The following is a 24,961-nucleotide window of genomic DNA, read 5'->3' on the forward strand; positions in this document are numbered from 1 at the left end:
CCTTCTCCCCAGGACACTTGATACCAGACCGGATTTACAGGAGCCCTGCTTCTGTCTCTTTTTGGAAACACACCAGTTACATAAAAAGGGACACATCTGTGTAAAGGAGAGGAAGGTGGATGCAGAGAACACAGGGGCAACAGGGCCAGCCCTCAGAGGCCGGTCTCCATGGGGCCACCAACGCGCTTGTTTTGATCATTCTATTTTTTTATGCCTGTCTGGATAAGAGCAAGAAAGCATCAGGCTCCCATGTGTGTCCACAGTAGCCCCTCCTGCCCACCATGAGTGCCCTTGGTGGGCAGCATAGGGGGCTCTGGGCAAAGCAGGAGAGCTGTCTGGCATTCCCCCTGAGAGTGGCCCTGAGCCCTGTGGGTGGGGCCTGCACGTGATAGAGCTAAACCTGCAGGGTCCTGGGGAAGATTCTAGATGCTGCTAGAAAAGCCTCCAGCAGGTGCAGCAGCATGGGGTATTGCCATTGGGGTGAAGGCAGGAGGAGGCAGCCATGGGGGAAGGAGAGGGCCAGGGCTTTTCAAAGGAGCCATCAGCCTGGCTTTCCGCCTCCTCTGCTGAGCATCTAACCCTGCTGTCAGTCTGGATTCTCCTCTCGAGGGAGAACGGAGGACGAGCCCAGCCCCAGGGACACCCCAGAACATCCGATTGGGTGTTGCCTCTTGCCACCAGGCTGCCTCTCACGGGAAGAGCCAGGGCAGGGCCTGGGGGAGGGCTGGGCTCTCCCCACCCCCCGTGGGGACAGCTGCAGGGATTTCATCCTTTTTGGAGCAAACCTGAGGCAAAAGAGCAAAATCCGGATCTAAAGCAAAAGTTCTGTAAATAGGCAATTGTCCTGTTCACCAATGGCTTGAGGCCGAGATCCTTCAGAAGTCACTCCCAAGGGCACCCCTTGCCCACGACCTCAGTGTAAGCCGGCTGTGGAGGGAAGTGGGGACACCTGGATCTGGAGCCAACCCCAAGGCAGGCCCAGGGCTGGGCACGGGATATGAACTGTCCATAGCCCTCTCTAGTCTGTGCCTCACCACAGGGAAACGGGCTGGCAGCTGGCAGGATCTGCCCAGGGTCAACAGCTGGCAGGTGGCAGATCTGGGATTCAAATGAGCTCTGGGTGATTTCAAAGGCCACTGCCCTCCCACTGTGGTTGGACTGACAGAGACTGGGTGCCCCTCGGCTTCAGGCCACACAGCCAGCCCTCTGCCAGGCCGAGCTCTCCAGGGCTGGCTGGGGCCTGCGAGGGGCAGGGCCTGGCTCTTGATCCCCAGGCTCTCCCCGTTGCTTGGTGGGGGGGCTCTTCTTGGAGCTCGGCGAGTGCGTCTTCTTTCCCAGGGAGACTGAGGCAAGTTGGGTGAGTTGACGAGGCGCCTGAGGCTTAAGACCCTGTCCCTCCCGTGGCAGGTGCTTTATGAAATGACAGTGTGGACAGGCGACGTGGTCGGTGGGGGCACCGACTCCAACATCTTCATGACCCTCTATGGCATCAACGGGAGCACAGAGGAGGTGCAGCTGGACAAAAAGAAGGCCAGGTACCCCAAGAGGGCCCCTGCCCCTCTCCCCTCCTCCCATCCAGCTCTCCATCCTCTGCCCCAGCTGGCCTCAATGTGAGCAGCGAGTCTCCCACACCCTGCACACTGTGGGACCTTCCAGCCACACCTTTGTCACCCTGTCTCAATACTTTCTCTTTCGAGAGCCAGCTCAGGCCCACCTTTCCCTGGAGCCTTCCTGGACCACCTCACCCAGACAAGTTCTCCTTTCCTTCTTTTTTATTTTTCTATTTGGTCATTAAAAAAAAAAAAAGCCCAATGCAAGATCTATATTTCCTAGTGCTGTATCCTTGCTAATTTCTTTGCTTAAGGGACCATAAGATGCAGACTTTAGCGAAAGTTGGGGGAAGGGTACACAAAATTCTTCTTCTTCTTTTTTTTTTTTTTTTTGCAATTTTCTACCTAAAACAATTGCAAAACAAAAGTCAATCCATTTCCAAAACATTAAAAAAAGAAAAGAAAAGAATGAGCACTGGCTCGGGCCTGGGAAGGGGTCATGTTCTGGAGGGCCCAGCCCTGCATCCATGGCACCTCCCACCCCAGGTGCACAGAAGAGCTACTGCCGTTCTTCACAGGGGCTGGCGGGTGCCAGGCATGGTTCTGAGCCAGGCATGGCAACTCCCAGTCTTTTCCACGGCCCCCTGAGGACACTGACCATCACCCCCATTTTACAGGTGAGACAACTGAGTCACAGAGAGGGGAGGTCATAATGCTCCAGGATGCCGCGGCACTGGGAACTGCACCCAGATGGGCTTCAGTCTTGAGCATGAGGTTCCCTTAAAATGGGGACTAGGAAGGACAGTAAGACGGGCTTCCTGGAGCACTTGGTCGGTGCCGGGCATTGAACCACCCTTTAGACAGCAGGGGTTTGAGTTGGTTTTCCATGCTCAGCCATTGTCCTTCAAACATCCTGGCCCCTGGCACCTTAAAACCCGAGGAGACAGACTCAGGGTCCAAGCCTAGCAGCTTTAAAACCCAGCCACGGCCACAGTGCCCTGTCACCATCTGGAGCTGGTGAGATCCAGGGTGGCTTTCTTCCGAATCCCCTGGCTCCTGGCTCTGGCCTCAAAGGAGGGACCGCTGAGTGCGTACCTCTGGATCCTCACTGGGGAGGGGTGCTGAGGACGGTGATCTTGGTGATGATAGCGATGACTGGCATGAGGATAACGAAGCTCTTTCTTGGGGACCAGGCAGGAATTTCCTCCCATGGCAGAGCAGCTGGTTAGAGTAGGAGCTTTGCCCACCCTCTGCAGCTCCTCCCGGGGCTGTGCTAAGGAGATTTCCCTGCCTCTTCTTAGCACTTCTGCCCTCTCATTACCCAGCTCCTGGTTCCTTCTGGAATTCTTTCTCCCTGGAGCAACTAGCCATGAGGATGATAGTGAACATTGATTAAGCCAAGTGCTGTGGAAAGTGCCTTTTGATCTATGTTAACTCACAACACCCCCTGTAGATTGCACCGTTAGCTTCTCCACTCTACAATAAGGTGCCTGAGACACAGAGAGATACAGTAACTTGCCCAAGGTTGCACAGCTAGTAAGAAGGGAAATTATTGGGATTTAAACTCAGGCAGTTGTGGGAATAAACGAAGATCAAAGGCCATTTCTTCAGAGTTTGTTGCTGCAAGGGGGTCAGTCACCATCACTTGGTATGTCAGGGGCTCACAGGCTGTCAGAAGAGGTGAGAAGCTTTCTAGTGAAGGGTTACTTGAGGCTGGAGGTGCACTAGGAAGAATGCGGGTATCCTGTGTGATTGGATTGTAGAGCACAGTGGGTCTCTCTGGTTGGTCTTGAGCTGGGAACAGGAACAAAAAAGGGGAACTGGCAGTCACCAACCAGGTCTTGACCATCCTGAGCCAATCTCTATAGAGCCTTGGGCTCCCTGAGAGGTGACTGTGGAAGCTGTGGGTGTCAGCTCTGTTGTCACGCGTGGTCTGGCTTGTTGTCCCTGTGCCCTGTGTGTGCTCAGTCCCTCTGGTCTTCACCTCTACAGCCACTGTAACCTCCATCCAACCCTTAATTCCTGGATTTTCTCTGGCTACCTATCTCCCTCCCACACTCCCCCTTACTGTGTAGATGTCCAGGGCATAATCACTGGTGGGACAGGGGGTAGATATCACCTCCGGGAGTATCCAAATTCCAAAAGTTACTTGAAATCCAAAATCCCATCACTATCAATATAGCTATATTGCCAATGCTTCCAGGCCCCTGTTAGTTCAAGGGTTTCTCTGAATGAAGATCTATTTTATGAGCAGGACCACGATTTTTCGGTTATGCTGCTGGCCAGCCCAGGGCTCTTCCCTGTGGCCTGTGCTGTCTTATTGTATTTGCATGCGGCAGAGGTTTCACCAGGCTCCTGGGGTCCTTGAGATGGGTGTCTGCATCTTGACTGGTGTCTTGGATAGGAAGACCCACAGGGCATAGGTCACAGTCATGGCTTGATGGTGTTCAAGGACATGCACTTCCCAAGAGAGGCCATGTGGCTGGGTGTAGTAACACACACCTGGAATCCTAGTGGCTGGGGAGGCTGAGGCAGGAGAATCATGAGTTCAAAGCCAGCCTCCACAACAGCGAGGTACTAAGCAACTCAGTGAGACCCTGTCTCTAAATAAAACACAAAATAGGGCTGGGGATGTGGCTCAGTGGTCAAGTGGCCCTGAGTTCAATGCTGGGTATGCACCCCCTAATAAAAGAGGCCATGTGATCAGAGAAGGCTGTGGGTAGGCTGGACCCAGAGGCCAGAACTCAGCTTGGTCCACAGCATCCCCAGCCCCAGCCCCAACTTTGGAGAGCTTCTCACTTCTAATCGTCATAAATGCACATGGGCAAGTCACCAAGAGAGGGCGGGCTCCGATCCCCTGCTGCCTCTAAGAGGAGGCATCCTTCTCCCTCAGCAGCACTTGCGGTCTCAGCCCCCGCTGGCTGTGGCCTCTTTTTATAAATATGCCTTGTATCCAAGGAAGCATAACAATTGCCACTCAGAGCTGTCTCTTCAGGGCCACCTGCATCACTCCGAAGGGCTTATCAACAGTATCACCTGGCATCAGTCAGCAGCCAAGCAATCAGTCACCATTGAAGGTCACATTGTACATGTGGCAGTGTGGGAGGAGCAGTGAAGAATAAAGACAGAGCCTCTCTGAGATGATGAGGTCATTCAGCACAAAAATAATAATAGCAACAAAAGCCGCATTACTTTCTATTTGCCACCACTTTACAGGTGCCCTTAGCATTACCCAATCCCGGGCCACTGTGTTCAGTGGTGCAGATTGCACATAGAAAAATATGAATGATGCCTTCTATAGTTGTGCAGTGCCCAACCTGCCCCATCACTCGTGGTGGCCCTGTCACTCAGAATCTCATTTAAAGCTTTTCAGGTTTGAAATTCTTTTGGCTTTTAAAGTTGTTTTCACATCCATTTGGTCCCCATGAAAGTTTTGTGAGATTGCAGGGTTAGTGTCATTCTGGAAGTGTTCCAGGTGACTTAGCAGAACATGATTAGAACCCAGAACTAGTAGCTCTTGGCTCAGGGCCATTTCTACCCACCAAATATATCTGGAGTGCAAGAGGTGGGGGCTTATCCCAAATCTGGTCTCTGGCCGTGGCCGGCTTCCCCTCTTCAGGCTCTGCTCCCCACCCCCAGGTTCGAGCGGGAGCAGAACGACACCTTCATCATGGAGATCCTGGACATCGCTCCCTTCACCAAGATGCGCATCCGCATCGATGGCCTGGGCAGCCGGCCCGAGTGGTTCCTGGAAAGGGTGAGGACCCTCACTCTCCCTTCTAGGCACTGTCTGCCCCTCCTCCCTGTTATTTTGGGTCATCAGTGGACATTTGTTAACAAATGTCACTGAAGAGGGTGATGACATGAGCCCAGCCATGAAATCCAATTTGCCCTTTGGTGTGAATTAATCAGGGGACGTAGTTTCAGGTGTCCAGTGAGAGTCTGGTCAGCTTCCGGAGCAGACAGACAGCATGAGTTGTGAACAGAACATGGCCACCGCCTGGGGTGAGGGGAGGCCTGGCTTGGGCTTTCTCTGGGACGTGGGTTGGGAGGTCAAGACGGGAGCAGCAAGAACCAGGACAGACAGACTGTCACAGTGGGACCCTCAGGCAGGATGGCCAGGGAGCTGGTGCCCCTGCGCTCCAGAGTGTGGTGGCTGCCTCTTGGTCTACCCTACCTGTCCCACAGGGGGCGTGGCAGCCCACCCAGGCAGCCCACCCGGGTCCTGGGCTCTCAGTGGCTGGGAGCAGCCTCAGGGCTGGCATAGTGACATCTTCACAGCTGCAGCTGGGTTTCCTGGTCCTGCCCCAGGCCAGGCCCTCCCTGTGCTCTCACACACGCCACTCATACGCACAGGCTCAGTGTCCCCCATGGGAAGAAGGCAGCTTGATCCTCCTCTTAGGACCTTGCTTTCAGGGCTTCCTCAACTCCCCCTGCCTCATGGGGACCTGGCCTCTGGGCTTCCCCAAGGAGGCCACTGACCCACCCTGTAGTGGAGCAGAGAGGAGGTTCCCAGAGCCTGGGGCCAAGCAGGATGCATGTTGTTGGGAACTACTGTGATGCCAGGGTCCACCAGGCTTCCCATGCCTTGAGTGGCCCCCAAGCCTTCAGCACTCCACACAGCAAGGACAATGGCTCTGATGACAAAGATGACAGTCCTGCAGACACAGCCTCAGTGTCACCTGGGTCCTGGGCTCCCCAACACGCTGGTCACAATATGCAGTAGTGTCCTGGGGGCTGCCATAACAGAGACCCGGACTCAGAGCTGAGAACGACGGCACTGACCTCTCCCGGAGCCTGGGATTCCAAGGCCCAGGTGTCGGCAGCTGCTCCTCCCGTCTCTGGGACCTTGGTCTCTGGGATGTGGAGGGGCTGCGTTGCAGGGGGGCTGGTAGGTGAGGGAGGGCCTTCCCACACAGGGTCCCTCCCCAGATCCTCCTGAAGAACATGAACACTGGCGATCTGACCATGTTCTACTACGGAGACTGGCTGTCCCAGCGGAAGGGCAAGAAGACCCTGGTGTGCGAAATGTGCGCTGTCATCGACGAGGAGGAGATGATGGAGTGGACGTCCTACACCGTCACCGTGAAGACCAGCAACATCCTGGGTGGGCTGGGGCCCCTCCCAACTCCTGCTGCCCTTGTCCTCACCCGAAAGTTTTGGCTCAGGACCTTGTTTCCAGGCAGGGCATTCTTTTCTTCAGATGGCCTTCCAAAAGCGAGTCAATCCAAGTCACTTCCACAGTCGGTCACTTTCTGCCTAGACAAAATAGTTCCTTCCATTGACAGAATGGGTCCCTTCCCTGCTCCCTCAGGGAAGTAGAGGAGAACATTTGTGTGTGGGTGGGGGTATGGCCCATGATTTTGAAAAGCCAGACCCACAGCCTGCTATCTGCCTGCTGTGGACTGGTGCCCCCCACCCAGGTGCTTTGCATCTCGGGGACCTGGGGCACCCTTTCACATTCATGTGCTTGGTGGCCATCCCCTGTGTGCTGGCTTTGGCCTTGGGTCTTAGGACATAGGACAGATGTGTGATTCTCAGGGACCTCACAGGTCTGACTGTACTGGGGAACTCAGAGGGGGACACCTTACCTACCTGGGCATCAGGGATGAGGTCATGGGGACTTCCCAAGGGTGATGCCAAAGTCAGATCCAGAAACACGAACAGAAGTCACTGAGGTAGATGGGACACTCAGAGCCTTCTAAGCAAAAGTACTAGCATGTCAAAAATGGAGGTGACAAGGACCAGACTCTGATCTAGCCATGGAGGCAACACCTCCTACCTCCCCTCCCCTGTGCCAAGCCCACTCTCCAGGAGCTGTTGCAAGGAATTGGGCAAATTCATTCACACTGATTCTAAGTGACTATGGAGGATGAATGTGGTGGCCATGGTAGCTTACATTTCAACAGAGAAGCCTTTAGGCAAAGAAGTGAAGCTCTCGTAGTAGAATTGTGGGCATAAATGATGGGCAGATAAATCTGATCAAATTTGTTCGGGGTACCTCCCTTCTCCCTCTGCTCCCCACAATGAAGACTTTATCCTTATGGCTTGAAGTTCCAAGTGTCCACATGTTTTCAAGGCCCTCTATGCCTTTAGAATGTTCCAGAAAAGCTTCACCGAGCCACCTCTTCCAGAAGCACTTGCTTTTGGACTGGGGTCAAAACCTTTATCCAGCTTAAGCAAATGATATGAAGCTCCAGTGGAAATGTCAAAAGTAGATTTAAGGAGTGCGGAACTTTCTTCTGAATCCACACCATACAGGCGGCAGCTTATATTTTTAACTGCAGATCCAGTCTATATGGCGTGCCTTTTAAGTTTGGGAGCACTTCCCAGAAATAGATGCATTTCTGTCCAAAATATTCACAGTTACTATGACTGCAGTTAGACCAGAAGCCTATACAAGACACAAAGAGAAGGCAAAACACAGAACTGGAGACCCGGGAGTTCCAGGACTCTTACCAGTCCTTTCTGACCTTCCCCTTGGTCCTGCCACCTCTGAACTCTGTCCATCTACATGCCTTGATCCTCTGAGGAGATCAGGAGCAAAGCCAGGGCAAGGGCATGGTATGTCCCAGAGACTGGTACCCAGAGCCTCACTTTGCACTCCCTCCAGGAGCAGGCACGGATGCCAACGTGTTCATCATCATCTTCGGGGAGAATGGGGACAGCGGAACCCTGGCCCTGAAGCAGTCGGCCAACTGGAACAAGTTTGAGCGGAACAACACAGACACCTTCAACTTCTCTGACATGCTGAGCTTGGGTCACCTCTGCAAGCTGAGGGTCTGGCATGACAACAAAGGTAGCTCCCGTTCAAGGTCAGGGTTGTGGGAAGGGCAGCCCTTGGCTCCCTGCAGCACGGGAGGCCTTCCTTGCCTGCCTGGCAGCTCCGTCACTCCAGCAGCCCAGCAGGCAATGCAAGGCGGGGAATCATGCCATTTGACGCTCCTATCAGTGGGTGCCAGTGGGTGCCTTTCTATGCATTGGAAAGGAAGCTTAGCTCCTCCTGAATTCTCCCTGGGTGGTTACTGGGCCTTCATGCTCTGTGAAGTCAGAGCATGAATTCTACTTGGTTTACGCATAACAATTTTTTTTTAAAAATCTGGTTGGGCCCAGTCATGCATGCTTGTAATCCCATCAACTTGGGATGCTGAGGCAGGAGGATTCCAAGTTCCAAGTAGCTCAGCAGTAGAGCATTTGTCTGGCATGTGAGAGACCCTGGGTTCCATACCTAGCACTGCCAAAAAAAAAAATCAGAGAGAGAGAGAAACATAGAGGAGATAGAAGAGCTATCTCATCAAATTTACTTCCCACAGATTTCATAGTGAGCCTAAAAGTGTCTAAGTTCACTTGTAAATATAAACTGGAATAGAATATAAATTAAGTGAGAAGTTTATTTTTTAACTGCAAAGTACCAAGGGAATAATTTGTCACCTCTGGAACTGTGGTGATGTTCATGACTTCAGCATTTCTTTGGTTATCATTGGCTGTCTTCAGGTCTATTTTCTCTGTCTTAGGAGTAAGTTCTATTATGTGTTAGAGTCAAATGGTTCATTGTTAAACTTCCCCTCCTCAGTGCATCCTGCTTTCCTAACTCATCCCTCTGGCCTGGCTTTGAACCCAGCCTCGGCCCAGCTGTCTGCTCAAGACCTCTAGCCTTTGCTAGGTCTTCCCCTTCCTGTCTCTGGAGCTGTCCTGGTCCTGGTGCTCCTCTACCTCTGCCCATTCAAATGCCCACCTCAGACAGGCCCGTCCATCATGGCCAACGATGAAACCCAACTCAGCAGTCGGTGACCTCTTTTTCCTATATGAGTCCCACTGTTTGGCTTTAACATGGGTTAAACAGTTAAAATGCTTCCCACAACATGGACCAGGCTCAAATTAGACACAGATAAAATAGCCGTTCTTTGAAGCAATAAAATAATGGGTGTCTTCACAAACTTCAGTTTCCCTATTGCCTGCATCCATTCGGTTATTCATGTACCAAACATCTGAAATGTTCCCCAGATGCCTGGAACTCTGGGAGGTATGAAAGATACTCACATTTGATCTTTAAAATCACTTTGTGAATTTTTGCAACAAAAGCACTTTATTGTCCCTCTTTTCTACAACCAATGAATATGGAGGCTCCAGGGTTTGAAATGTCACCAGCGCTCAACTGCAGGTCTTCTGTGCCTGTTCTGACCTGCCACACTGTGTGCCAGCCCGTCCTGTCGGTCACAGTTCTGCATCTTGGCCTGCCACTGTGGTAGATGCTCAGAAAAGAAGATGGGGAACAGCTTCCTCTACTCTCTTCCCTATGCTCCCAATGTTTTTATCAGGGTGCCTGGGGTAGCCCTATCCAGGAAAATGTGTTGTAGCAAGGGTCCCTTCTTCTCCACCTGCCCAATCAAATGGCATCAAGAATTTTTGGAAAGGAATGTACCAATAAAATGTTCTCAGATACCCATAATGAATCCTCTTTCCCAAGAAGGAAACAAAGACCCTTCTCACCATCCGTCATGATGGTTTTAGGACCAGTTGTGGGATGGCTGGAGGTTGACTGATTGATGAATAAAATCATCCTAATCAAGAAGATTATGTTCCACTGCAGACACTTCACAAGATCAGGGGAGCCCGTGACACTCAACAGGGGGTCCCTCAGTGAGGACAAATGGAAAAGCACTGAGGCCCCTGTGTGTAAATCCACAGGGGTAGAGAGACTTGACAGGTCAGATGAGCAGGGCCAGTGGAGAGTGGGGACAGGAGGACAGTAAAGAGCAGATCAGGGACTCAGTAAATGTTAATATCTCCCCAACCAGGAGAGGGCTAAGCAATACTTGGGCTTTTAACCCTGTCCTGCCACAACCTGTAGCTCAGAAGCAACAGAACCAGAGACTAGAACCCTGAGAAGGAAGAAGCAGTATTCACAGGCTGCCTAAGCCTTCCTTCAGGGCCCAAGCACACACGAGATGTAAGATCTCCCCAACCATCTCCCAACCCAGCCAGAAAAGTGGGCAGGAAAGAATTTCATGTAGATTAGGATGATCTCCCTTTTCCAAGGGGAATGTAATTCCAAGCCCATTCATAATGTATGTTCCGTTCATGGAGGTGGTAAGGGTAATGGGGATGTCTGTTTTGGAGAAACACAGGACAGCCTTGGGTGTGTGGATCTGTTCAAGGTCCTAAACCCTCTTCTGGCTTCTGTTGACTCTGGACTCTACAGCCTGATCCAGGGTGCTTGCCTTGGAGTCTGACTATTTTCAATCTAGCCTGCAGTAGATACCTAGTTGCTTGGCAAGAAGGTCAAGATTACCATGCATCATACCCTCAATCAATAGCATAAAAAGCAGAGGGTTTCTTCTGGAAGATCAGGGCTCATCTCTGTTTTCTGCCTACAAAGGCCACTCTTTCCAGCACCATTTTATCCAATCCTGAGCCCACCTAACTGAGCCTTTTGCTTCTTGGATGATTTCTCCTGGGGCTGCCCCACCTTCAATACCTGCCCTCACCTTCCTTCTCAGTCTGTGTCTCTCAAGAACTTCTAGAGTCCTCTCGTGCATTCCTGCCTCCATGTCATACCCTTCCTTCCAATCTAGGAAAGTAGAGGTTCAAGTACTCCAAAGGAATGTTCAAAGGCTCATGCAGAACATTTCTGGAGGTACGTAAAGTGTTTGTTTCCAGTGATGTTTAAGTTTCCTCCTTTCTTTTTTCTCTCCTCCTACCTAAGATGACGTCTCTCTTGGACAAAATGAAGGATTCAGGTCCTTTACTACTTCAGCCCTAACAGTCCCCATGGCTTTTATATTGATATCATTTCATAAATCAAGTACAATTGGTTCTCATTATTTATGATAGTTATGCTCTATAAAGTTGCTGTGAATACTGAATTAGCAAATACTGAAGCTCCTGGAGAAATACAGCGTTAAGTTCCTGTGAGCCTCTGGTCACAATTAGATCGATGTGTAACCTTGTTTTTATGTGTATTTCTGTTTACAAACCTCTTACTCAATATATATTGTTTGTTCAAAAATACTTAACTCACAACCAATAGCACTATAATTCATACCAGAATGAAGTTTACTAACAGGTTTTTTTGGGGGGAACATCATACACCTCTTATATTTAGAAACACTGAATAGCACTTTAGCCTGGGTCCTACACATGATATTTGGAGGCTATTTTTATATAATGAATTCACCACAAAAAGCACAAAAATGGGAAAACCATGGTGTTAAGCAGGAAAAAGACACTTGCTTACAATGTAAGAGCTAGAACAAAAAGTAAGTATATCCCCGTCCAGCCTCATCAGGGAACATGTGCATGGGGTGGCTCAGTTTTCACCGCTCAGCACGTGTTCAGGGTAATCATGTAAGTATTAATTTGGAGTATTAAATAATTTTAGCAAATAGGCAATTTCACAGAGATGTAACATGCAAATAATAAGGACCAACTGTATGTATTGAGCACTTACTGTCAGGCATTATGTTTAGTGGTAGGCACAGTGCAGTACACAGCAGACAAGGTTCCTGTCAGCTTACTATGAGCTTGTAGCAAAAAAGCACATTTATTACCTGACAAGAACAACTGAGAAAAGGAAAAGTTTATTTTGGGCTTATGATTTCAGAGGTTTCATCCCTGGTCAGTTGATTCTATTGCTCTGGGCCCAAGGTGATGCTGGAACATCATGGCGGAAGGGTGTGGCAGAGGAAGGCTACTCAGCTCATGCATCCAGAAAGCAGAAAGAGAGACAGCAGGGATCCAGGGACAAAATGCAATTCCCAAGGGCACCCTCTCATTGACATACTTCCTCCATCACACCCCACCTGCCTGCAGTTACCACCCAGTAAACCATTTTAATTATTAATCCATCAAATGGATTAATCTACTGATTAGGTTCCAGTTTTTAGTCACCAAATTATGTCACCTCTGAACATTCCTTCATTGTCTATCATATAAGCTTGTTGGAGGACACCTCTAGTGAGCTAGAGCATATTTCTGAGAATTACAGAATTTGAGGTTATAAAAGGGAAAGAAGAAGATGAGGGATGAGATTATCTCTACATTTTGCACTTCAAAGCCAGAATGAGTTTGGGGAGGAAGACCTCATCTGGGGAATTCTGTAATGCTGAGAATTTTTCACACACCATGAAAACCAAGCTATGGTATGTTGGTTCCTGACTCTAAAATTTCCTGTACATAAATATAATAGAGGAAACATGTAGCCAAAATTGATTTCAAATAGCAAAGCAAATAAAAAACATTTAAAATGTTTATTTCTCCCTAGCAAATTCTCAGAGTCTCTTGATGAGAAGTTTTGTTACACAGCCAACCATCCAAGTCACTGTACTGGAGAGAATGGAGGAGGAGATAAACAGCCTCTGTCATTCAAGGATGCATGTTTATTAGACAAAAATGTTCTTCACATCCTCCTAAGAACTGCCCCCCCCACACACATACATTAAAAAAAATGTCAGGGAACCTTTCTGACCTAATATCACTCTCTCTGCTTTCAGTTTCTTTTTAGACTGTGGAATAACCTCTTATTCCTGATTATTTCAATCCATCCAGAGAATGGTGTGGTACATTTGTGTTTGAGAATAAGGACTCTTTAAGATTAATTACTTCCATTCAAAAAGATTTTATCTTTTCTTCACTGTCTTCTCTTTAATAGCTCTATGAACTTTGAGGTCAGTCCTTGTTTAAATTTCACCTTGTGTGAAATCACTTACATTTATTGGGCGAGCTAGCAGTCAGTCATAAGTAGACCACTCAAGAGATATTTTGCACCTGCAATTCTCTTCTCCTACTAAAATTCTTATGCATCTTCCAGAATCTAAATTAACTCTTGCCTTCTTCACGAAGTTCCCTGATCCCCCCCCAAATAAAGATAAAATGTTCCTCACTCTGTACTTCTAAACCTCTCTCTTTGTACCTCTCTTTGCAGTACTCATAGTGCTGAATTGTGATTGTCTTGTCAATTGCAACTGGCTTTGAATCTTTTAAGGATAGAGATCTCATTTGATTGACATTTGTATTCTCAGTGCCTTGCACTTAGTAGGTCCTTAATAATTATGTGAGAGAATTAATAAATTGAAGCCAATCAGCTTGTAGCATCTTCTGGATTATAAATGAATTCTGACTCCAGAATGTCTTCTTTTCTAGACTTCCCCAGAGATCTCTTTCTAGATGTTTGAGAGGTCTCCAGATATAGATTTTCTAACAATCTGAATAAAGTACATGTAATTCTCCAAAGGTAGTTTGAACATTGCCCCTCAATCCCCAAATTCTTGCTCACCCACAACCTCAGACTGTGATTACATTTGGAAATAGGATCTTCGAAGATATGATTAGTGAAGGATATCAAGAGGAAATCATTCTGGATTTAGGGTGGGCCCTAAACCCAAAGATGACTGTGTCCTTAGATGAAGACAAGAAACATGGACGGGGATAGAAAGGAAATCATGTGAAGGAGACAGAGACTGGAGAGCAGAGAGCAGTAACAAGATGAGGAACACAGAGGGTTTCTGGGGGCCATGCAAGCCAGGAAGGGGCAGGAAAAGATTCTTTTCTGAAGCATCCAAAGAGAGAAGGACCCTGCCAGTGCCTCAATTTCAGACTTTTGGTCTCCAGAACTCTGAAATTGTAAGCTGTTTTGTTTAAACAGACCAAGTTTGTGGCAATTTTTATAGCAGCCCTAGGAAAATAATATAGCAGGGAAGAATCTTCTGGGAAATACTAAAGACCTGCTTAAGTCCTAACTCAGTCATGTCTTTGCAGCAAAGAACCCATGCCAGGACTCACTGCTGGGTGAAAAGATATCCAAGGCCACTGGACTGAGAAAAAACACAAACTCAGAGTGCAATCTCATCAGAGTCAGCAGGACTAACTGCAGCAGCTTAGAGCATGAGGTTAAGTGGCACAGAGTCATATCCCAAGGTGGTGTCAAGCAGTGATCCGTTTGGCAAACATGTTGCTCCTAACTTTTACACCAGGGGTCTCCACAGTCCTGATATCAGTTTAGTGGTAATGGGGCACAAAACCCAACTATTCTCTAGACACGAAAAAGACAAAAAGTCTAGATCTGGCAGGCATCATAGTCTAGCTTGATGCCACCCTGGACTTGCCATTCAGCCCAGCCACTGGGACTTAGGTCCTATGATCTGACTTCCACTTGCATCCTACCATGATTCTTCTACCTTCCTACTTACAGCGAACAAACTCTCTCATGTCCTCACCTTCTCCCTAAAAGTTTTTCTGATTGTCCTACCTTACCCGAACTCCTCTAGAACAGTGTGCATATGTGTACCTTCATTCTGTCTCCTTCACTTGACTCTCAGCTCACACATGCCATTGTTTGGCTCATTGTTCTTGCCCTGATGCCTATCACATGCTGTGATATAATAGGGACTTAATATAGTTTAATAGAATTTAATTATACTCTAACTTCAGTCTCTTGGATCCTTCCTTGTCTTTTCATGCCTTAGACTTGGGAAACTCAGTTTTCTCCAGAATCAGTATTTCCGTTGCTTTTGAAAATTGGGTTATGGACATAAACCTTGGAGTCATGACTAAGTTGTCTGATACTTCCTGACCCCTCTTCCAGACATTGGCCACACATCTAGACTTTCTTAGGTTTTTTTTTTTTTTTTTTTTTATGCTTCCCCCCCACCCACTATGCAAAAGCCTGACAGCCAATTAGTCAATTTCTTCCTATCTCATAGCAGTCAAAACTCCAAAAGGGGAGTGAGGCTTTTCAGAACCGTGGACAGCTCTAGATGGCTTCAACAAGGCAACTAGTGGCTATTGCCATTTTGATGCCAGGTTCTCCCAAAAGCTTGACACCTCATCCCATGCCCACTTGTATAGTCAAAGACTATCTTGTGACCTTGACCCCACAATGGCTTATGGACTTAAAAGAAATTCTTTGTCATTGATGTGATCTTTTTTTCCCTGTAATGTAAGAAGTGGGCCCCTCTTTCTCTCCAGCCCAGGCTTAGGATCTGAAAGCAGGGTCATACCATTGGCAGGTCTTGAAGCTCAGTAGAGAAAGGAAGATTTCTGTGTGCTAATTGAGCCTACATGATCAGAATACCAAAGTCAAGAGAGAAACAGAGTAGTCTATGTCCGATGCCCAACTCCCTCTAGGAAATGGAAGCTCAAATATTAATCCAAGCTAAGTCTGCTAAATATGTCTTCAAATCCTCTCTGTGACACACTTTTATCATATCTAGTTTTAAAACTTTCCATCTATGTTATACTTATCTTGCACATAAATTTAAACAAATATCACATAAGTTACAAATGTTTCATTTGCTTAAAGAATAATAACCTTCTCTTTTCCTGAATCTATCCTCCCATTTTTTTAAATTTAATCAATAGTTTTTTTATGAAACATTTTAAACATAAGCAGAAGTGATGAGATAGTAGAATGAACTTCCCTGTACCCATCACCTGAGTTCAATAATTATCATGATTTATCACATCAACTTTAACCTTTTTACCTTTTTTACTTTCTTAACTTCTTTCTGGTTGTTAGAGGATATGACATGAAATCCTGAACTTGGTGTCATTTTACGCCAAACATATTTCACAAGTTTTTCTTTCTGTAAGACATTTTCTTCCAAAATCTCACCACCATGGTCACTTTTATCAATGACTTCTTTGTGTCATTCAACTTCCACTTTATAAAAAATTTCCCAATGTGTATAATATGTAAATGTGATAATTTCTATGTATTGATACAGTGTGAAATAGCCCCACTCTTACACAAATAGTGAATACAGAGGCTTCCACCCCGACCTATCTATTGTGAATTTCCCGCATAACTCTTCACCTAATGGCTTCATCTAGTGCTGATCAATTAGAGTTACAAATGTGATTTTATAATTCTGTCATTTCTTATCCACTCACTAGCTGGAATTTTTCTTTTAAAAACTGTCTCTAAGGCTATGTGATTACTATGAAATATATTTCATGGGGGAAAACCAAGATAAATGATTAATTCTTCCAATTACCCAGCTAGCTTTTACAATACTGAACAAATTATAACCAGTGTGTTTATTTTCTAATTGATTTTGCTCTTTTTTTCTTCTGGTTAAATTAAAACTCTGGTGAGGTAAAGAATGGTTTTAACCTCAAAATGAATTGATAAATTTCCTCTTGCATAATATTCATTCTTAGAAATAGAGAGGGCCTCAGAATTCATCTGTTCTAATCTTATTGTACAAATGAAAAAATGAGGCATGGAGACATGATAGCATGTTCAGTTAGGAGAATATACTGAGACTGGAACCCAGATCTGCCAAAGCTCAGAGTGTGACTTCCAGTGGCCTCTTAGATGATGAACCTGTGGAAGTGTTTTTGGAACAATAACATTCCTCCATAGCTAGGACTCTGTGACAATTCTATATCACTTTGAACCATTGATTGATCTTGCTGAAGAAATGTAAGCTACCGAGATGAAACCTGAGATTCCCATAAGTTATTTTTTAAGGAAGGAGTTGCTTGGTGAAGCAAATATTTTTACCTGAAAAGAATTTTTCATAGTTTGCACTGGAACAAAGAGCTGACAGCTCATCTTTGAAAGTAAAAATAATTTATTATTTCTGTGTTTATAAAACGCTAAGTTCACAACACTGTGATACTATTAAGAGGACATAAGATGTGGGTTTTCACTCGCTAAAATCTAACTAGAGAAGTCAGACATACATATAAAAATAGTCAAAAAAGAGGGCACAGTCATGGTCTCAGTAGCATGGTCTCAGTAGCCATGCTCATGGCCAGGAGAATGGACACACAGGAATAGCATAGGCCTGGGGATTCCAGAAGTCCTCATGGAGGAGATGAGAATAGCATAGGCAGTTATTTAGGGCTGGAGAATAGCTTGGAGCCATAATGAGAAGGAGAAAAGGCCAAAGGGATGCCTAATAAGTCCATCTCATTGGGGTAAGGAGCCACCAGGGAATCACAGGCGTAGATGGCATGCTGAAATCTAGGGGCATCCCAGCTGCCAGCCTTGTTCCCTATCAGCATCTACCATCTCTTGTTGCCTGGAAAGACTAGACTTCACACTGGTTCAGAGTTTCTAAGTCTTTTTTTTTAAAGTAATTTTGAAACATTTGAGAAAAATTAATCAATTTTACTCAGACAGGACATTCCTCCTGGATGAGGCTATAAATCCCTCACCCCCATCATGATCGTTCTTCCCTGTTCTCCCCTATTTCAATCCTAGTACACACTCATGCATTCAATAAACATTTATTGGATAACATCGGAGCAATGTGCTAGGCACTAGAATATACAACAGAAGATCACAAGCCCCCTGCTGTTGTGGGCTTACAACTTAGTGGACAGAGATACGACATACAAGGAAATAGAAACAAAATGATTTCAGTTGTCAAGTGGGTAATGGTGATTGATAGAGAGTAATCGGAGATGAGGAAACTCCTGAAAATAGGGCCATAACAAGGGCTTTCAAAACACAGGGAACTTGATCTGACACCTCCGTGACAAAACAGTGCTGATACATCACTGCAGATAAACAGAATAGTCAAGCACAATTCTCCAGAAAAGAGAGAGGTTCATATGTCAAGTGTAGGTGGAATATATAAGTCAAGTCGAGAGCAGCCTGGCATGAAATCATACAGGTGGAAAGGAATTGGATGGTGTCAATCCATGAAGTTCTTGAAGAGCAGTTTATATTTGATTCTGAGAGTAACAGGAAACCTCTGGAGAGTTTTATGTGGCAAAGTGACAAAACACAATTTATGAATTTAAAACATCCGTAGGATACATATAGAAGGGCATTGGTGATAGTATATGTGTGAGAGCAAACATCTGGGAAATAACTAGTTATACACCATCAAGGACAAGGTGGACAGTCTATGACAGGTGCTTACATTGGATTGGAGCACCAGGCAGCTATGACAAAGAACGGGGCAGATATCTACACTCTGATATGTGTTACCTGCATGCAAAAAGGTACAGTGGCAAACTTTTGACTGTTTGCTACCTTCGTATGAAAAAACAGAGTAGAACCCTAAAAGTGGAGAGCCTGTAAAGAAATGGATTCTCTTTATGGTCAGTTTCAGGTAGTTCCCTATCAGCTCACCACTATTGATTAGTGCTGGCCAGACAGTTAGTCCTGCTGTAACTGTGGGTCTGTCTATGTTGCTGTTGTCTTTACCACCAAAGGCCAGTCACAATGACACTAGTCTGTCCAGAGCTGTCTGCTTCCACTTGCCCTTTTGATGGGTTCTGAGTGGGAGAAATTTTCAGTAAGAGCCCTCTCAATCATAACTCACATTTACAAAACTGGGCAAGTAAGTAATCCTTGAGCACAGAGCTGAGGATTAAGTCTCTTTCATATCAAAGGAGCTGGGGTTAGCCTGTGATTTGCCACGGAGTTCTATCTTGAGAAGAGAATTTGGATGGGCTGAGACAATGGAGTCAGGTGCAAGGGACAAAGAATCTTTCCCTGGGACATCTTCCAATAGGATCAATAGTGCATCTGCTTTTTCTCCGCCTTCCTCTTTTTTTTTTCTTAAAAAAGAGAGAGTGAGAGAGAGAGAATTTTTTTTTAATATTTATTTTTTAGTGGTTTTTTTTTTTTTTTGGCGGATACAACATCTTTGTTTGTATATGGTGCTGAGGATCGAACCTGGGCCACATGCATGCCAGGCAAGCACGCTACCACTTGAGCCACATCCCTAGCCCTCCGCCTTCCTCTTTACCCCCCCCCCCTTCCTTTCTATGTTCCACTCTAGAAGGCTTTGAGAAAAAGCCTTCAATCACTCTTACCTGCATCCTTTTCAGACTGAACACATGGAGGCTTGCTATATACTCTAATCAGCTTCATGACACTCTCAGAAACCATCTCAGAAAGGACCAGTTTGGAAACTTAGATGGGACTGACCCTAACATAGAAAAGTAAGAAAGATTATTGAGTTAAAAAGTAAGTTTGTCATAAAATAACTCACCACTGTTTAACTCAATGGAAGTGTTTCAAAATATAAGTTAATTGAGCACTATTTTCTACTTTAGTAAAGATTTATGTTAAATAAAAATAAGAACTGTTAAAATCTGGAACGATGCCAATATGTGTGCCCTGCCCATGAGTCTTAACATCTTCCCCTGTAGTCTAGGTGACTGGAAATTTGTATCCATCGTTGTGTGTCTCTGTGCTTATGAGACATGGAGACCAGAGACAGGATCAATCAGCAGTTGTTGCTTGGGGCAGTGTCTGATCATAGAGAAGAACTTTTTGATGGGGACAATGGGGATGTCCCCACATCCCTAGGTGGCATGAGAGAATAAGGGGTGGGACTAAAGCATATCAATTCATTCCTTGAGGGGTTGCCTTGAGCACATGTTATGAGCAGCAAATATCATCACCACAACCTGCTAGACCACTGGGATTTCCCCCCACATGGGTCCCTTTGGCATTCAGAGTTCTCAAGGAATTTGAAGGGTACAGAGCAACCAAAGCAGCACACAGTGTAAATACCACGCAGCTGTCACGGCAAATGCACATCGGTTCGTCCTGGCTAGCTGTGCTATCAGGGGAACACTTCTGAAGGAATCCCTGCCAATTACAACAGAAGCAGCTCTGTATTCGTAATCAGTCCAAATCTTGTCAAAATTAGCAATATATCCCAAAGAAATGGCAGCTTCTGGATCCTTCTATGATTGTTGAATGGCTCAGCCAAAGACCCCAAAGTCATAATATCTTCATTCACTCTGCATTCATTGAGCAATGGCTTGCCTGCCAGTCACAATGCTAGCCATTAGGGAAACAAAAACAAATAAGACCTGGTCCCTGTCCTCAGGGGCTCCCGGTTTCAGGGAAGAGATGGATATAAATGATGACAGTGCAATGACATCCTTGGTCAGGATGTGGCCACAGAAGATGCAGGGTTCTATAGCAACATGGAGGAGGACTCTGTGACAGGCCCAGTGGGCAGTGGGGGCATGAGAGAAGGCTTCCTGGAGGAGGTGATAACCAGAACTGATTCTGGAAGGATAGTGGGCATGAACTCCATGAATACTAGAGTTGGAAAGTGATAGAAGTTTCCTTAGCCTTGGGAACATCCAAAAGATCTACTCTGCAGGCCAGATGTCTCTGTTGTGAATCTGATGAAAGCGACAAGCCCCTTCCCTGGTAAAAATGTCTATTTAATTATAGCACAGTTTCCATGGCCCATAAACTCTTAAATTCCATGTGCAAGTCCCCTACAGATCATGAATCCCAGGCTAAGGGTTTGCAAAGAGAATCTTATCCTACTAGCTGGAGGAGCCCTCTGAGATCACCTCACCCAACTCATCACCAAGGAAACTGAGGCCCAGAGAAGACAGAGAAAGGGTCCAGGGCTGCATAGCCTGTGGGTTGGGGGAGGGAAGCCTAGGAAGACATGGAGGGCACCTCCAGCTCCCAGTTCCCATGACGTCTCTTCCACAGGGATATTTCCTGGCTGGCACCTGAGCTATGTTGACGTGAAGGACAACTCCCGCGATGAGACCTTCCGCTTCCAGTGTGATTGCTGGCTCTCCAAGAGTGAGGGTGACAGGCAGACAGTCCGCGACTTTGCATGTGCCAACAATGAGATCCGTGAGGAGCTGGAGGAGACCAGTACGTGGGGAGACCACAGGGGCCCAGGCTAACTGTGATATCTGAGCTGGCTCTTAAGGAGGGTGGCTCCTGAGGAGGTGGGGACAGTGAGGGTGAGAAGATACCAGGACAACTGTACATGAATCAGATCCTGATGAGGGAAATACTATGGGGGAGATGCCCAAGAAAACTCCTAGACATTGCTCCATGAACCTGGAACTGCTAACATGCCAACTCATGGCCCTGAATCACAGGGGCCAATTAGGTAGCAGGGATCCCCACTGGGGGCTTGCACTAGGCTGGACAGGTTGGTGTGAAGCTCTCCTTGGTTTATTTCTACCTGGTAAACTAGATCCAATTGTACCTTTGGCAATAGCTGTGAAACCAGCCTTTCTAGAAACAGAAGGCAGGTCCAGCAAGTCTCAGCCACTCTCTCTGTGTCCCTTCCTCAGGGGATATTTAAAGAGAGAGAGTAATTGATCCCTAAGGTGGATGGCCACCAAGGCCCAGGGAGGTATATCTTTAATACACAATTGTCTGGGCCCAGCTGTTTAGAAGGCTTGCCAAAGGCAGAGCCCAGCGCAAGAAAGTATTTGCTAACTCAGTTATTAAGGCAACACTAGCTGCACTAAGAGGTGAACCCCCAAATCTTAGTGTCTTAACATAAGGAAATTCATTTCTAATGTAATTTGTGGTCTAGTGTGGGTGATTGGTGGGAGATCCTTCATGTGGTGATTTAGGAACATAAGAACTTTGCATCTGGGTCTTTGCCATTTCCAAAGTGTGGCTTCCACATTTCTTGCAGAAAGGAAAAGAGAACCTGGAGGAGGCCCTCCCCCACCTCCTTAACACATTAACACATATTCTATTGGTGAGAACTAGTCACATGGCTCCACCAGAGGCAAGGGCCAGCCAGGGACTTGGGCCCTGGCTGTACAGCCCCTTCTAGGGGACCACTGTACACCCCAAAAGGGAATTATGCATTTGGTGGAAAACCACCTAACCTATCTTTGCCAGGATATCTGCCCAATGATGAAGTTGGTTGTCCTAAGAGTTAGTGAGCCCCAAGTCCCTGGAAGCACTCAAATGAAGGCTGAACACCCTTTCTTCAAGTTTCCTATAGGGGACTTCCTGCCCTGATCCAGAAAGTGGGCTCCCAGCTTCTGTAATTGCACTTCTTGAGGAGTTACTGGGCCCAGTCTTTTCTGAAGGTGCTATAGGTGATGCATGCTGCTTTGTGATCTCTAGTGTGTCTGCATGGACCTTCACACGAGTTAGGCTCTCTAAAGATCCCAAGGTTCGCCCAGGTCAGGGAGAGCACTGTTCATGCTTGCCACCCTCTGTAGCACCTCCAGCCCTGGGGCTTAGTAGAGACTCAGTGAATGGAAGAAGACGTGCTCCTCTTCCTAAGAGCCTCACGGTGTAGGCAAAGGGGGAATGGAAGCCCCTTATACAAGAGCCAAGGGAAGTTGCTAAGGGGAGTTTAGTTCTGGAAGGATGTGTGGGTGTGGAGGAAGGGAGGACAGGGGCAAGAGCTAGGAGAAGGCCCGAACCCATGAGTCATTGCCACAAGCCTTCAGGGGACAGCATGGCACCCTCTGGGCTGCCCAGGAGGGGACAGGCAGCCACACCCACATTCAATGCCAGAGGTTTGCCCTGGGAATGTTATGGACACAATCTTAGCTACCTTTATTTAACCAAGTAACAAATTCAGGTTGATCATCTTGAAGTGCCACCCCCTATTGACTTCAGGAAATGCTGTCCTTGTGGCACTTTCATTCTTGGATGGCTGACCCCACGTGGACCTCTAGGCACTCCATCTGATGGCATAAACACTCCCTCATGCCTGAATAGAGCTACCCTACCCACATGTCCTCACCCTCAGGACCATCTCCTCTCACATCTCCTACTTGAGTTCATGGTGGTGGGCATGGAGGTTCCTACAGCCCCCACCTCTCCCTCATGCTGACAAACCATGTCCTTCGCAATGCCCCTTAAACTCACCAGTGCCTGTTCGCCAAACATGACTTGGCTTCTGCTGGGAAAGCAGAATCTCGGCAATGGCTGGGATCCCTGGTCTGGCCTCTTCCAGGTGTGGAGTGCTCCCTCCTGCGGGGCTATGAGCCCTGTGGATCTTTTCCCTCGCCTAGGCTACCTGCCTCTGCCCAGTTCCTTCTACCTATTTTAGGGAGTGAGAGAAATTACAAAGGCAAAGGGGTTGCACCGGGGCTGGGATTGACCTCACACTGAGCAGCAGACTCAGAATCCCTCTCCTTGATTGTCTTGATCCTACCTCTGAGGTAAAGGCACAGAAACTGAGCGATCCCTTTGGATCCCAAATCCCCAACCCTTAAGGATTCACTGCCGTCAGCAGAAGCTCTATGCACAAGGCCCACTCCTGGTGTCAGCTCCATCCCTGGCCTGGCCCCTGGGGAGAAGGCTGGGTCACATCTCGCCCCCATCAGTATCTTATTTATGTTCTTCCCTCTGCCGAGAACACTCCTCAACCTTCTGTTGATTGCAATCTCGGCTCTTCTTCAAGGCCAACCTCAAACACTGGCCATGAATGGTTTCAACCATTCATTCTTTGGTTCAGTAAATACTTACTGAAAGCCTACCCCATGCTGAGCTGTTCTGGGCACTTGGAAGTCTATCAATGAGCAAAATGAGGAGTACTGTCTTCATGGAGCTTACATCAAATAGGAGAAGAGAGGTACAAACAGAATTAATAAATAAATGACATAGATGAGGACAAGAGAAAATTACACAGCGAAGCAAGACAGACAAGTGCATGAGGGAAATGCGTTGCCATTTTAGTGAGGGGACTTGGAGTCGGCTTTCCTGAGAAGTTGACTTTTGCATAAGGAGAAGGAGAGGAGGGAGGGGTCAACTCACTCTGAGGAAAGCATTCCAGGCAGAGGAAGGGGCAGCGCAGAGCTCTAAGGCAGGTGCAAGGGGGCAAGTGGCTGGAGAGAGCAAGAGAGAAAGTTCTAGGAGCTGAAAGGGGTGAGGGATCGACCCCGTTTCTTCTCACCCCGGATGACTCTGGGGTTGCAGGGTTATCACGTTTTGTCATACGGTTTGGCCAATGTTTGTGCCGAGGGAGTTCCAGTGTCACCAGAGTCTGGTGCAGTCCCTGACCTGTGGCACCAACTGGTCAGAGGCTGGATGAACGAATGCTGATGCAGACATGCTGGACAGAACAGCAGGGCAGAGAGGTTGCTGTGTGGCTGATGGTGGCAGCTGAGGCAGGTGGAAGTGGGGCTGCACACTGGAGCAAGTTCAAGGCTCTCTTGAGGTCCTTTGTCTGCCAGGTTTTGTCCTCGACTTTTCAAAGCTGGACCTAGCCTCTCCCTACTTCTTTTCCTTGTAGCATCTTGTCGAGCCCTGAGTCAGGCCCAGCGTCTCCGGAGAATTCATCCTCACATCCTGCTTCCTTCCCAACATCTCCCCTATTTGCCCAGCAAAGAGGTGGCTACTATAAATAAGACAGAACTGTCGCTGTAGCCTCAGAGTTGGGCACTTGTACTTACCCGGCTGGGACTGTGATGATGCTAACCTGCCTCCCCGCCCCCAGGCTGTGGCCTAAGATCAGAAGAGAGGCCCCGAGGAAGTGGTGCTGTATTCCCGTGGTGGGCGGCTGCTTCCCCTCTGCTGACCCTCTCCCGCCTCCTCCATCACAGCCTATGAGATCGTCATAGAAACGGGCAACGGAGGCGAAACCCGGGAGAACGTCTGGCTCATCCTGGAGGGCAGGAAGAACCGATCCAAAGAGTTTCTCGTGGAAAATTCTTCCAGACAGCGGGCCTTTAGGAAGTAGGAACAG

General features: G+C 47.4%; 1 protein-coding gene across 3 annotated transcripts in view; it reads left to right on the forward strand.

The window, feature by feature from the left end:
- The window catches only part of Loxhd1 (lipoxygenase homology PLAT domains 1), a 135,893-nt gene that overhangs the window by 104,729 nt on the left and 6,203 nt on the right, over positions 1 to 24,961 (forward strand). For all 3 annotated transcript variants that reach the window (XM_071602632.1, XM_027935672.3, XM_027935673.3), the window contains 6 exons: positions 1,408 to 1,535; positions 5,190 to 5,307; positions 6,483 to 6,657; positions 8,164 to 8,349; positions 20,986 to 21,156; positions 24,819 to 24,951. In XM_071602632.1, coding sequence (XP_071458733.1) covers positions 1,408 to 1,535; positions 5,190 to 5,307; positions 6,483 to 6,657; positions 8,164 to 8,349; positions 20,986 to 21,156; positions 24,819 to 24,951 — 911 coding nt within the window. The remainder of the gene's footprint in view (positions 1 to 1,407; positions 1,536 to 5,189; positions 5,308 to 6,482; positions 6,658 to 8,163; positions 8,350 to 20,985; positions 21,157 to 24,818; positions 24,952 to 24,961) is intronic.

This window comes from Marmota flaviventris, chromosome 16 (assembly GCF_047511675.1).
Source record: "Marmota flaviventris isolate mMarFla1 chromosome 16, mMarFla1.hap1, whole genome shotgun sequence".
Lineage (NCBI taxonomy): Eukaryota > Metazoa > Chordata > Mammalia > Rodentia > Sciuridae > Marmota > Marmota flaviventris.